The 12,987-nt window shown below is 36.8% G+C and overlaps 1 protein-coding gene across 2 annotated transcripts in view; it reads left to right on the top strand.

Moving 5' to 3' along the window:
* Positions 1 to 12,987, top strand: part of NCAM2 (neural cell adhesion molecule 2) — a 568,041-nt gene that overhangs the window by 334,781 nt on the left and 220,273 nt on the right. For both annotated transcript variants that reach the window (XM_005895596.2, XM_070367501.1), the window contains exon 5: positions 7,716 to 7,853. In XM_005895596.2, coding sequence (XP_005895658.2) covers positions 7,716 to 7,853 — 138 coding nt within the window. The remainder of the gene's footprint in view (positions 1 to 7,715; positions 7,854 to 12,987) is intronic.

Here is a 12,987-nt window from a genome sequence, read left to right as displayed (position 1 = left end):
TGTGAAAATGATAGTCACTCAGTTGTGTCCAACTCTTTGTGACCCATGGACTGTATGTAGTCTGCCAGGCTTCTCCATCCGTGAAATTCTCCAGGCAAGAAAACTAGATGGTGGGTTGCCATTCCCTGAGTGAGGATCTTCCTCAATCGAACAGGGGTCTCCTGCATTGCAGGCAGATTCCTTTCCATTTGAGCCACCAGGAAAGCCCACGTTCAAGGATACTGAATAAATAAAGGAATCTGTCCTGATCTATTGAAAGTCTACATTTTATAATTCAGACTTGATCCCCCTATTAGTTTTTCTGGCACTGTTCTTTCAAAGATACCTACATATTCTAAATATTATGGTAAGATACATGTGGATAATTGTGAGAAAAGTACATTCATTCCAATTGTCTTCATGATTTTGATTCAGACCGAGCTAAAATTCCAGAATAATATGACATCTGGAATTGAATGCATAATTTCCTTGCATTATGCTATTTTACCATTGTGAATTGGGAGTATTTTCAATTTAGAATATTTTTCATGGCACCTGCATTACAGAGAGGTACAAAATAATTGAGTCTTTTAAAATATTCAGTACTTTCTATCTGGGATGTCTTTGTTTTATGTTTCTAAGAAATGAAACTTCTACAGCATAAAGAAGAGAAAATAGATAGCTTCTCTTTTTGAATATGTACAGATAATATTTCATGATCACTATTGTCAATTTATTTTTTAATTTTAGAGAATTTTTCTGGGTGTGGCATTTTCACTGCTTGTTAGTTACTGACTAAAACTTTTTTTCCTGTGTCATAAGTCAATGAGACATATATTTATTTTCAGATAACTGCTTTAGATTTTACTAATGAAATTTCATGAGTAGACTGTATATTTTTTGCTTTTTTTCCCTCAATAATAAAGGAAGCAATACATTTATAGCAGTTAAATGACATTGTCTAAACATTTTCAGATAACTTAATCTTAGGCTTCAAGTATACATATTTATATCGTACATTTTAATTATAAAAGGTTTTGAAAATGAGTTTGTTTGTTTGTTTTAATACACACAAGGGAAAACCCTCAAAGCGAAGACTGATGTTCAAGTATACTACTGATGGAGGGCTGATGCTTCTATGCTATACTTATACATTTTCCCAGTACCCCATGATGAAATGATGTGAGGCCGGATTTCCATCATGGCTCCACACTTTCCTTGGCTTTTGAACTGTGGTGTTGGAGAAGACTCTTGAGAGTCCCTTGGACTGCAAGGGGATACAGCCAGTCAATCCTAAAGGAGATCAGTCCTGACTGTTCATTGGAAGGACTGATGCTGAAGCTAAAATTCCAATACTTTGCTAACCTGATGCAAAGAACTGACTCAGTAGAAAAGGCCCTGATGCTTGGAAAGATTGAAGGCGGCAGGAGAAGGGGATGACAGAGGATGAGATGGTTGGATGGCATCACTGACATGATGGACATGAGTTTGAATAGGCTCTGGGAGTTGGTGATGGACAGGGAGGCCTGGTTTGCTACAGTCCCTGGGGGTCGCAAAGAGCCAGACAGGATTGAGTGACTAAACTAACTTAACTGAAAGCTTTGAACAGCTTTTCTAACTGCTCTGTACATAATTCATATTCTTAATCTTAAATAATAAATTATCATATCCTTTTTTAAATTTTTTGAAATATTTTTAATTGGAGGGTAATTATTTTACACTGTTATGTTGGTTTCTGCCTTACACACAATATGATTCAGCCACTATTGTTATTCAGTCATTAAGTCATGTCTGATTCTTTGTAACCCCATAGACTGCAGCATGGCAGACTTCCCTGTCCTTCACTCTCTCCCAGAGTTTGCTGAAACTCACGTCCATTGAGTCGGTAATGCCATGCAACCATCTCATCCTCTGTTGTCCCCTTCTCCTCGTGGCTTCAGTCTTTTCCAACATCAGGGTCTTTTCCAATAAGTTGGCTCTTTGCATCAGGTGGCCAAAGTATTGGAGCTTCAGCTTTAGCGTCAGTCCTTCTAATGAATACTTAGGGTTGATTTCCTGTAGAATTGACTCATTGGATCTCCTTGCTGTCCAAGGGACTCTCAAGAGTCTTCTCCAGCATCACACTTAGAAAGCATCAATTCTTTGGTGTCCAACCTTCTCTATGGTCCATAAGTATGTGTGTGTATGTATATGTATATCACCCCTATTATATGCATTTTGAAGAATGTTGATAATTTTAAATAAAACAGACATATATAAATATTTGTTAAGTGAATGAAGAAATATTAACTTTATATCAGTAAATATATTTAACTCAGTAATATTATTTAACTCAGTAAATAATGTCTATTTTTCTTGTTCCTTCTCATTAGTTGTTATTTCTTGGGAATGAGTTAAACATAGAAACTTAACACTGAGTTTCAGGGAAAACAATGTAGAATTTTTTTTTTAAGTTGTAAAATTTGTTTTTACTTTGGGATATAAGGGATGTAGGGGAATTGTGAAGATGGACACACTTTTCTAATCTTTTAATATTTAAGAAACTTGCCACATACTTCATTATTGGACAATTTTTACATTTATAGTGAATTTATAAGAAGTAATATTCTTCAGATTTTTATATATGTATGATTCTTTTAACAAAACCAATGAAATAAATTTAGATTTATAATCATGAATGGAACATATATGGGGATTTAGAATAATGCAATGTGTCCAGCTAACTTCCTGAAGCCTTAACTTGGCACAGGAGTAAAGTTTAAAGTATCCATATGAAACAATGAAGGTTTGGAAATGTTGATTTATTAACCATGCTTTTGATAGCAGCTGTTTGACAAATATGCAGAAGTAATACTCTCCAGACTACTTGAAGTGAAGATGTTCCATGTTGTTTGTTGAAAGAAATCCATAAGAGAATCCAAGCATTTAGGTAGTAAAGTGATAGTGTCACATTTTGTTAGAAAGTTGAATATGTTGACTTTTAGTGTCAACCCTGATGGAAGAGTACATTATCGGAGTTGCCCATTCATTCTTAACCATTCTGAAAGCTAGCTCTGAAACTTCCTATATGCTTTGAACATTTTCTAATAAAGTACCAGTTTTGCATCAAAAGCTATGGATAAAATCATCTTGCTCAGAAAAATAAAATATGAAATCTACTCCCAGTATATTAATAAAAAGTCATTCAACAGTTATTTTGCACTTATCTATTGTCCTAAGTGATGGTGATTCATAGTTAAAAAGATGAACTAATCTAGTGCCCTTAATATGTTAGTACTCTAGAAAAAGTATCAGTGGATGAATTGTGAAAACAAGATTGTTGAGGTATATGATAGGGAAAGTGCGGTAATAGAGGATGATAAGGAAAGAGCACTTGAATCAGTTAGGGCAGAGGGAAGTATCCAAAATGCCTGCTGACAGTAAAAAGCAACCTTTAAAGATGAAAAGGTATTAACCAGCTAAAGACTGGTGGGGACTTTTCAAATGGAGAGAACATCATATGCAGTAGCTCAGAGGTGAAAGCATGAGTGGCATGTTCCAGAACTGAATTGTTCATTATAACTAAACTTCACGAATAAGTGCAACTAGAATACTTATAATAACAGATAAATACAACTAGGATTTGTAAGTAAAGACTAATAGGAAAGGAATCTGGAAGAGAAGGTTGAGCCATTTCTACATGGCCTTGACATCTCTATTGAGGCTTTTAGAATTTATCCAAAGGTGACATCACTAGAGGGTTTTAATTAAGACAGTGACATGAGCTAATATGTATTGAGAAGGACATTAGTGTTTCAGTGAGGAAAATGAATTGGATGAGAGTCAAGGCAAAGCTTCAGGCAAAGAGAATTGCTCAAATCTGAAGGAAATAATTGCTGAGGGAAAAGGAAATTTTAGACTAAGAAGTGATAAAGGGAGAAGTGATAGGATATGGATTTAATTGGATATGCAGATTGAGGGTACTGCAGAAATCAAAGATGATTCAAAGAATTTGCCTTCGGCATCTAGCTCAATGTAAAGATCTCTAAAGACAGAGTTGGGGAGTAATTTTAGGTGGAGATAACCAAATTTTGCACATACCAAAATTGAATTATTTACAGTTCTTCTAAGTGTATATATCTAGATGACTGAAACAATTGTGGAATCACGGGGACCATCTGGTCTGAAGAAAAATTGAATCATCAAAATATTGATTGAAGGCATAAGAGTAGATGTGACAAACCATTCAGTTGCTGTAGAATGAGAAGAAAAGAAGACTTATAAAATAACCTGCTTAAAGAAACATAAAGCAGACACCTTATTGAATATTATGATTTCCTTTATTTCCTTTCTGCAATAATGAATGTTTGGAAGTCTTAAATGAAATAAATAGATCGTCTTTAATAGTTAAATACTCCCAATATCCAGTTACTCATGAATGACTCAAGTAGTGCTTTCTTCAAACATCTTTTGTTCAGTTCAGTTCAGTCACTCAGTTGTGTCTGATTCTTTATGACCACATGGACTGCAGCATGCCAGGCTTCCGTGTCCATCACCAAATTCCAGATCTTGCTCAGACTCATGTCCATCGAGTCGGTAATGTAATCCAACCATCTCATCCTCTGCCATCCCTTTCTCCTCCTGCCATTAATCTTTCCCAGCATCAGAGGCTTTTCTAATGAGTAGGCTCTTTACATCAGGTGGTCAAAGATTGGAGCTTTAGCTTCATCATCAGTCCTTCCTATGAATACTCAGGACTGATTTCCTTTAGGATTGAATGGTCTGATCTCCTTGCAGTCCAAGGGACTCTCAAAGAGTCTTCTCCAACTCTACAGTTCAAAAGCATCAATTCTATGGCACTCAGCTTTCTTCATGGTCCAACTCTCACATCCATACATGACTACTGGAGAAACCATAGCTTTGACTAGATGGCCCTTTCTTGGCAAAGTAATGTCTTTGCCTTTTAATATGCTGTCTAGGTTGGTCATAGCTTTTCTTCCAAGGAGCAAACGTCTTTTAATTTCATGGCTGCAGTCATCATCTGCAGTGATTTTGGAGCCCAAGAAAATAAAGTCTGTCATTGTTTCCCCAACTGTTTGGCGTGAAGTGATGGGACCAGATACCATGATCTTAGTTTTTTGAATGTTGAGTTGTAGACCAGCTTTTTCACTCTCGTCTTTCACTTTCATTAAGAGGTTCTTTAGTTCCTTGTTGCTTTCTGCCATAAGGGTGGTGTCATCTGCATATCTGAGGTTATTAATATTTCTCCCACAGTCTTGATTCTAGCTTGTGCTTCATCCAGCTCAGCATTTTGCTTGATATACTACTCTGCATGTAAGTTAAATAAGCAGAGTGACAATATACAGCCTTGACATACTCCTTTCCCTATTTGGAACCAGTCCATTGTTCCATGTCTCGTTCTAACTGTTGCTTCTTGACCGGCATACAGATTTCTATGGAGCCAGATGAGGTGGTCTGATATTCCCATCTCTTTAAGAATTTTCCATAGTTTATTGTGATCCACACAGTCAAAGGCTTTAGCATATTCAGTGAAGCAGAAGTAGATGTTTTTCTGAAATTCTCTTGCTTTTCCTATGATCCAACAGATGATGGCAATTTGATCTCTTGTTCCTCTGCCTTTTCTAAATCCAGCTTGAACATCTGGGAGTTCACAGTTCACGTACTGTTGAAGCCTCTCTTGGAGAATTTTGAGCATTACTTTACTAGCATATAGGATGAGTGCAATTGTGCGGTAGTTTGAGCATTCTTTGGAATTGACTTTCTTTGTGATTGTAATGAAAACTGACCTTTTCCAGTCCTGTGTCCACTGCTGAGTTTTCCAAATTTGCTGGCATGTTGAGTGCAGCACTTTCACAGCATCATCTTTCAGGATTTGAAATAGCTCAACTGGAATTCCATCACCTCCACTAGCTTTGTTCATAGTGATGCTTTCTAAGGCCCACTTGACTTCATATTCTAGGATGTCTGGCTCAAGGTGAGTGATCACACCATTGTGGTTGTCTGGGTCATTAGCATCTATTTTGTATAGGTCTCATTCTAATTTCCAGCAACACACTTGAATAGAATATTTTTAAAATTTGCTTTGGAATGTCATGATGTTTTAGGAGTTCTGAGTTCCTCCAGTCCTTACTATAAATTGTATTTCCTGCTGATTGCCTTTCTTTCTCTTCAGTCTCTTCTTTGGTGAGAAAATTTCCCAGGAAAAAGCATCTGTATAAACATTTTTGTATGTCATCTCAAGGTCAACCAAAAGATGAAATAGACATTTTGGGAATGTTTAAACCTTCTGAACTGAAAATTATATATATGTAGCTTAATAATTGGTATTTTCTCTCTGAGGCAGCTTCAGAATCTCCAAATTTTCTTTCCTTATTACCTGTCTTTTAGACAATCAATTACCACATTCTTACCTGTTTTAATATAGTCTAATAATTTCCTTATTTGTATTTAAAGCTCAAACTTCTACTATGACTTAAGGAATTGCTATGAAAAATGAACACGAAATATGAATGGCTTCATATCACAGCAGTTTCTTACTCATGTGAAGGCCAATGGGTTGTAGGATGAGAGACAAGCATTGTACCCATTGCATTCATTCAGTGATCCAGGTTGAGGGATGCTGGGAGACTACTTTCTCATGTGACTTCTTTGTTTGTCCTAACATGTCTATTAAGCCAGCAAATGGGGGAAGAGTAATAAATACTGGAAGTGCCCCCAGAAATACTCTTTAACAGTATATATCCATAAGTGGGTATCTTAAAGATATTTCTGCCTTACCAAAAGGTCTAAATGGGTCGAGGATGTGTTTCTCTTATCCATCCATGTGCTCAAATACAGTACTTAGCAAACATCATGTCTGATGTTATCTATGGATGAATTAATTACTGAAATTTAGAATACTGCCTTTATAACATGTTTCAAAATAGAACAGGATATAATAATGTTCTTTACTTGATAACAAGGGAAAAGTTCTTAAGACTGCAACAAAATCATGATGAGTAAAACTTAAGACCAGGCATTATGGAAAATACGGTCAGGCTGAGATGCTGCTTAGGCTAGCCAGAGTACTTCAAGCAATCACCTAATGCATGCCCGATAACAGCTATTTTTGTACATATGCATGTGCATACACTCACACATAAAATGGAATCTTGAGATAAAAGTGACAAAGTCTAATGTATTCCTTCCTAAAATGGATTATCTTGGATATAGAAAAAAATATTTCAAATAAATCTGAGATATGATCATTTTATATGTCCTCTACCTGACTTGAATAGTATTATATATTTAGCTTCCTCCTCAGGATATGTGCAATTATTGGTTTAATTATTGTGTGAGGAAGGATATTCAAGCAATTCTCTAACCCATTTCCATCCCCAAGTTGCTATATATTTGCAGTCAAAATATCTTCTTGTCTGTAATATCTAATCCCTCAGCTTTGTTCTTTTGTGTATCTTTTCTGCATTCAGAGTACCAAGGGGAAAATAATAGCTTAACCATTTTATGTGGAAATAAACTCTTGAATGTATTTTCACAAAAAGGTGTAACAAGGCAGTTGTAGAGTGGAAAAATTGAAGTCATGAAATTACATTTTACTTTCAAATTGAAATTTGTTTGTTGATGAAAAGTTGGATAGTGTCAGACAAGTACCATATTTTAATACTTAGCAATTTAGAGCATGCTGGACTCTGCCTTCAATTACTGATATTGTTTCCTCTTCTTTGCTTACTTTCCAGATCGGTTCGCTATGTTAGCCAACAATAATCTGCAGATTCTCAACATCAATAAAAGTGATGAAGGTATATACAGGTGTGAAGGAAGAGTGGAGGCTAGGGGAGAAATTGACTTCCGTGATATCATTGTTATTGTTAATGGTAAGCAGAGAATAATTTGTATGTATTTTATTGTTGCATTTAGCAAAATGTTTATTAAAAGGGCAACACAGCACTTAAGACTGATAAACCTCCGCTATCCCTGGAGGAAGTTGCCTCACCTATAATATAGAGTCTGTGGCTGCACTATAGCCTCAAGGGCAAGCATGTATGCTAAGTCGCTTCAGTTGTGCCTGACTGTTTGCAACCCTATGGACTGTAGCCCACCAGTCATCTCTAACCATGAGATTCTCTAGACAAGAATACTGGAATAGATTGTGGGTTGGCATGCCCCCCTCTAAGGGATCTTCCCAAGCCAGGGATTGAGCCCTCGTCTCTTATGTCTCCTTCATTGGCAGGCAGGTTCTTTACCTCTATGCCACTTGGAAAGCCCCTCAAGGGCAAGATCTGTGACTTATTTAATATTGTTATCCTCTTTTACAAAGAGTCTATTAGGGAGTAGTTGCCTTTTGCTGGTTTTATAGTTGTTGAAACAATGTCAAATGAAATATAGTAAAGGGGTTACTTGCTTAAACTAATCTAATTAACAGTATTTACAGGTTTTCCCTAATGTATAATTAAATGCATTGTTACCCTTTGGAATCTTAATGGACATTAATAACTAAATTTTTGACATCTCTTCCTCCAAATTTGGCTTCTTTTACTATACTGCCTGCTTGTATTAACATACTATTCTGTGAGGCCAGTAATATGTTAATGTTATCCTAATTATCTCCACTTTGCGAATCGAATGGGTCACCAAGGTGCACACTGTATTTCTTTAACATCTATCAAATATACACTGCTTTTCCAATCATGCTTTCCATAAGAGTGCTGCCCTTTCCAATTTTTTTTTAATTTTTCTTGAGTGACCGCTATTTGTTTTCTCTGCTCTTAATCTTACAATTTCAACTTTTCTATCTTACCAACCTTCCAATACTTAAAATTATTAGTATTTCCCTTTACTTTCAAGACAAAATCAGAAACATTCTTCATGGCATAGGAAGCTGTGCCTATGCTTCCTATAGGAAGCTGATCATCAGCTACCTTCCCTAATCATTCAGTCTGGGTAACCTGTGCTTTAGCTAAATGGAAATTCTATTAGTAACACTACACAAATGTACTTTGATTTGTTCTTCTGAACAAATTCCGGTCTTTTAAACTGAGTTAGAAACAACCATCATCACATAATCTATTGCCAAAATGTAACTTATTCCTTTTGGAATGGACAGAATATGAATTTAAAGAGTTAGCCATGAGTTTTCTATCACTTGGGACTGGGAGACTGAAAAATTAATCAATGTCTTCTTCCTTATCCTATGCTCCTTCCACCATGAGCTATCTCTCCACTTTTTTTTTTTTTTTTAAAGAGATTTGGAAACAACACCAGGAATAGATCAAAAAGAGTTTTTTGGTTTTTCCTTTCCTGGAGTGAAAGTAGTTTAACCACAGATTTCATGCTGAAAGATAAAAAGAATATTAAATCAATGATTTTTTCTCTTATTCCGTAAATCTATAATTAATTGATATTTAGGATACCTAGGTTCCCTCCTCAGAGAAGGCAATGGCACCCCACTCCAGTACTCTTGCCTGGAAAATCCCATGGACAGATGAGCCTGGTGGGCTGCAGTCCATGGGGTCTCGAAGAGTCAGACACGACTGAGCGACTTCACTTTCACTTTTCACTTTCCTGCATTGGGGAAGGAAACGGCAACCCACTCCAATGTTCTTGCCTGGGGAATCCCAGGGATGGGGGAGCCTGGTGGGCTGCCATCTGTGGGGTCACACAGAGTCGGACAAGACTGAAGGGACTTAGCAGCAGCAGCAGCAGGTTCCCTCCCTGGGTTGGAAAGATCTCCTGGAGAAGGGAATGGCTACCCACTCCAGTATTCTTGCCTGGAGAATTCCATGGACCGAGGAGCCTGGCAGGCTTCAGTCCATGCAGTCACAAAGAGTCAAACACAACTGAGTGACTGGCATTTTCACTTTCAGTTTCATGGATAAAATAATGGAATAGACCAGAAAACTAGGGAAGTAGGTAGAAACTGCACATGCTCTAGGGTGAGGCCAAAGTGCCAGGCCTTTCAAGAGAAGATTTTCAGAGCTTTTTTTTTTTTTTTTTCTGATGTGTAAAGTCTATTATTTATTGAGACTACTATAGTCAGTGGAGGTTTTGAGGAAGATTTTAGTGAAGATGAGGAATAATTGTTTAAATACGGAAATGTGTACTATGTTTGTATCTCTATATATTAATATATATCTATATTTTTGTATTTTTATTTATGAGCATTTCTAATACTTTTCTCTCTTTATTATATACAATCAGCAAAGGTAACTTAAGTGGTTATTTAGTTTCTTAATTAGTTGACTTAACTGTCTACCATGCTTTGTTTCTGAAAGAATTTAAGGTAGGAAATTTTGTGTTTTTTGTCATTGGCAAGACCTTGTGCTCAGTATATTCTTATGAAAATGGGGGTTACAACAATAGTTAAGACGTGTAAAGTTTTTTTAAAAGGATTAAGTTTATAGGAAGCACTATATAAATATGTACTATGATTGTATGTTATATATGTGTGTGTGTGTATGCTGAGGCTTAGTCATGTCTGACTCTTTGTGACACCATGGACTGTAGCCCACCTGACTCCTCTGTCCATGGGGTTATCCCAGCAAAAATACTGGAGTGGGTTGACCTTTCCTCTTCCAGGGGATCTTCCGGACCCAAGGACTGAACCTACATCTCCTGCAGCTTCTGTGTTGGCAGGTGAATTTTTTTGTTTTACCAATGAGTCACCTGGGAAGCCTCTGTTATATATGTATGTTTATGTAAATTTCTAGAGTAGGAAATGGAAACCCACACCAATATTCTTGCCTGGAAAATTCCATGGACAGAGGAGCCTGGAAGGCTACATACAGTCCATGGGGCTGCTAAGAGTTGGACATGACTGAGAAACTCAGCACATATGTAATATTATGCATATATTTTTAATACTAAAACACTATTTTGAGACTTATGATAAAAAGGAAATGTCATCTGGAAGATGTAGCATATTAAGCTTTTATTATCCATTCTGCTGTTGTGATTTCTTTTAATACATTTACAAATGTTCTATTTCCACATTAGATTATCTGTGATAGTTTGAATGTGATGACATTTATTTTAAAGGAAGGATTATTTAGGTATAAGTGGGTCCAATTAACAAAGTTTGAATCATCAAGTCTATTGTGATCTACATTCAAACTGGAATGTTTATTTCTTTATCTACACTTATTATTCCGGAGAAGGCAATGGCAACCCACTCCAGCACTCTTGCCTGGAAAATCCCATGGATGGAGGAGCCTAGTAGGCTGCAGTCCAAGGGTTCCTGAAGAGTCGGACATGACTGAGCAACTTCACTTTCACTGTCATGGATTGGAGAAGGAAATGGCAACCCACTCCAGTGTTCTTTCCTGTAGAATCTCAGGGACAGCAGAGCCTGGCGGGCTGCTGTCTATGGGGTCGCACACGACTGAAATGACTTAGCAGCAGCAGCACACTTATTATTACAGGGCTCGTAAAGACACAAAAGAATATATGTGTTCTTTTGTGCAGTTCACATCAATCATGTACGTAATGTCCTTTTGTGACTGCATCACACTGACCTTCTCCAGATTAATCACCCTTCTTCCACATCCTACTTTTCTTCTCACATACTAATCTGACCTTCTTTGCTTGAATATCACTTTTATCTCCAGTTCTTCTTATTAGTCATTTTTCCCTGTTATGGTCACAAGCTCCCATATCTTAGAACTACCAGAACCACTGTTTTCCAAAATAAGTGTTCACAAAATCAACCATTGATTTATTTACCTTCTGGATGATTCAGTTGGACCCTGTCAAGGGAATGCATTCACTAATGCCACCAGATGACTGTGCTTTTCTCTCACATTTTGCCTTTTTATATAGTCAGAAAAATCATTATTCTCCAGGCTTATTGACTCTTGCCCTGCTTACCAGCTCCTTTTAAAACTTGAGCCCTCTCTAAAACTATCCTTTATTATTTATCTGTTATAAAATCCCTTGAAGTTGTTTCAATGAAAACTTTGAAGTTGCATAAATTAGTAATTTTATCCACATTATCTTATTTTTGTTCAATTATAGTATTTGGTGAATTATATACTTTTTCTCTCCAATTTATAATGCATGCCTCTCTCTTATTTGCTACTAATTTTTATCCTTGGTAAAATTATTTTATCCTTGATAAAATTCATTGTGGACCTCTTTCAACCCCTTTCACCTCAAAGTATATTGAAGTTCCAACCAAATATTCCAGTCAACAGCTTCTTCACATTCACTGATTTCTTGGAAGATGTTCTCCTCTTTGCTCTGATGTTGGCTCTTTGCAGATTTTCCCTTGCATTTTTTTCTCTTCCAACACATTAACAATTAGTTAAAATATATCCTTGCTGGCTTATAAGGCCAGCAATACCAAATATTAAGGATATTTTTTTTCTTAACTCCCTCTATTAATTACTTACTATATTTCTCAATGCCTATGTATAGTTTTTCACAAATATTTATCTCGCCTCCCTTTAAGAGGTTATACTCATGGCTCACTGCCATGTGAAGTGTGGTGGTTCCAGTAGAAGGTTTAAGCAACTAAACTCAACTGATGATCTGACTCTCTCTGGCTATGGGAAGATAAGAAAATGTAATATACACTGTACTGAAGTCAAGCTTCAAGAAGAATCGCATGTTACTTCTCTTAGGCTTTCCTCCTGCCATGAAGCTAAGTGAAAGTGAAAGTTGCTCAGTCCTGTCTGACTCTTTGCAACCCCGTGGACCATACAGTCTATGAAATTCTCCAGGCCAGAATACTGGGATAGATAGCCTTTCCTTCCCAACCCAGGGATTGAACCAAGTTCTCCCACATTGCAGGTAGATTCTTTACCAGCTGAGCCACAAGGGAAGCCATGAAGCTAGCATGACTGTAATAGGGACTTCTTTACCTACGGCATCATGAAGAAGATGTGTGGAGCTGAGTCACAGCTGATCTGCAGGTGCAAACACATACCATAGATAAGAAATAAAGCACATTGTTAAGCCCTGAGATTTTAGAGTCTTTTGTTATCACAGAAAAGCAGGCATATGCAATGACAG

This window comes from Bos mutus, chromosome 1 (assembly GCF_027580195.1).
Source record: "Bos mutus isolate GX-2022 chromosome 1, NWIPB_WYAK_1.1, whole genome shotgun sequence".
Lineage (NCBI taxonomy): Eukaryota > Metazoa > Chordata > Mammalia > Artiodactyla > Bovidae > Bos > Bos mutus.
This window is presented reverse-complemented; position numbering and strand designations above follow the sequence as displayed.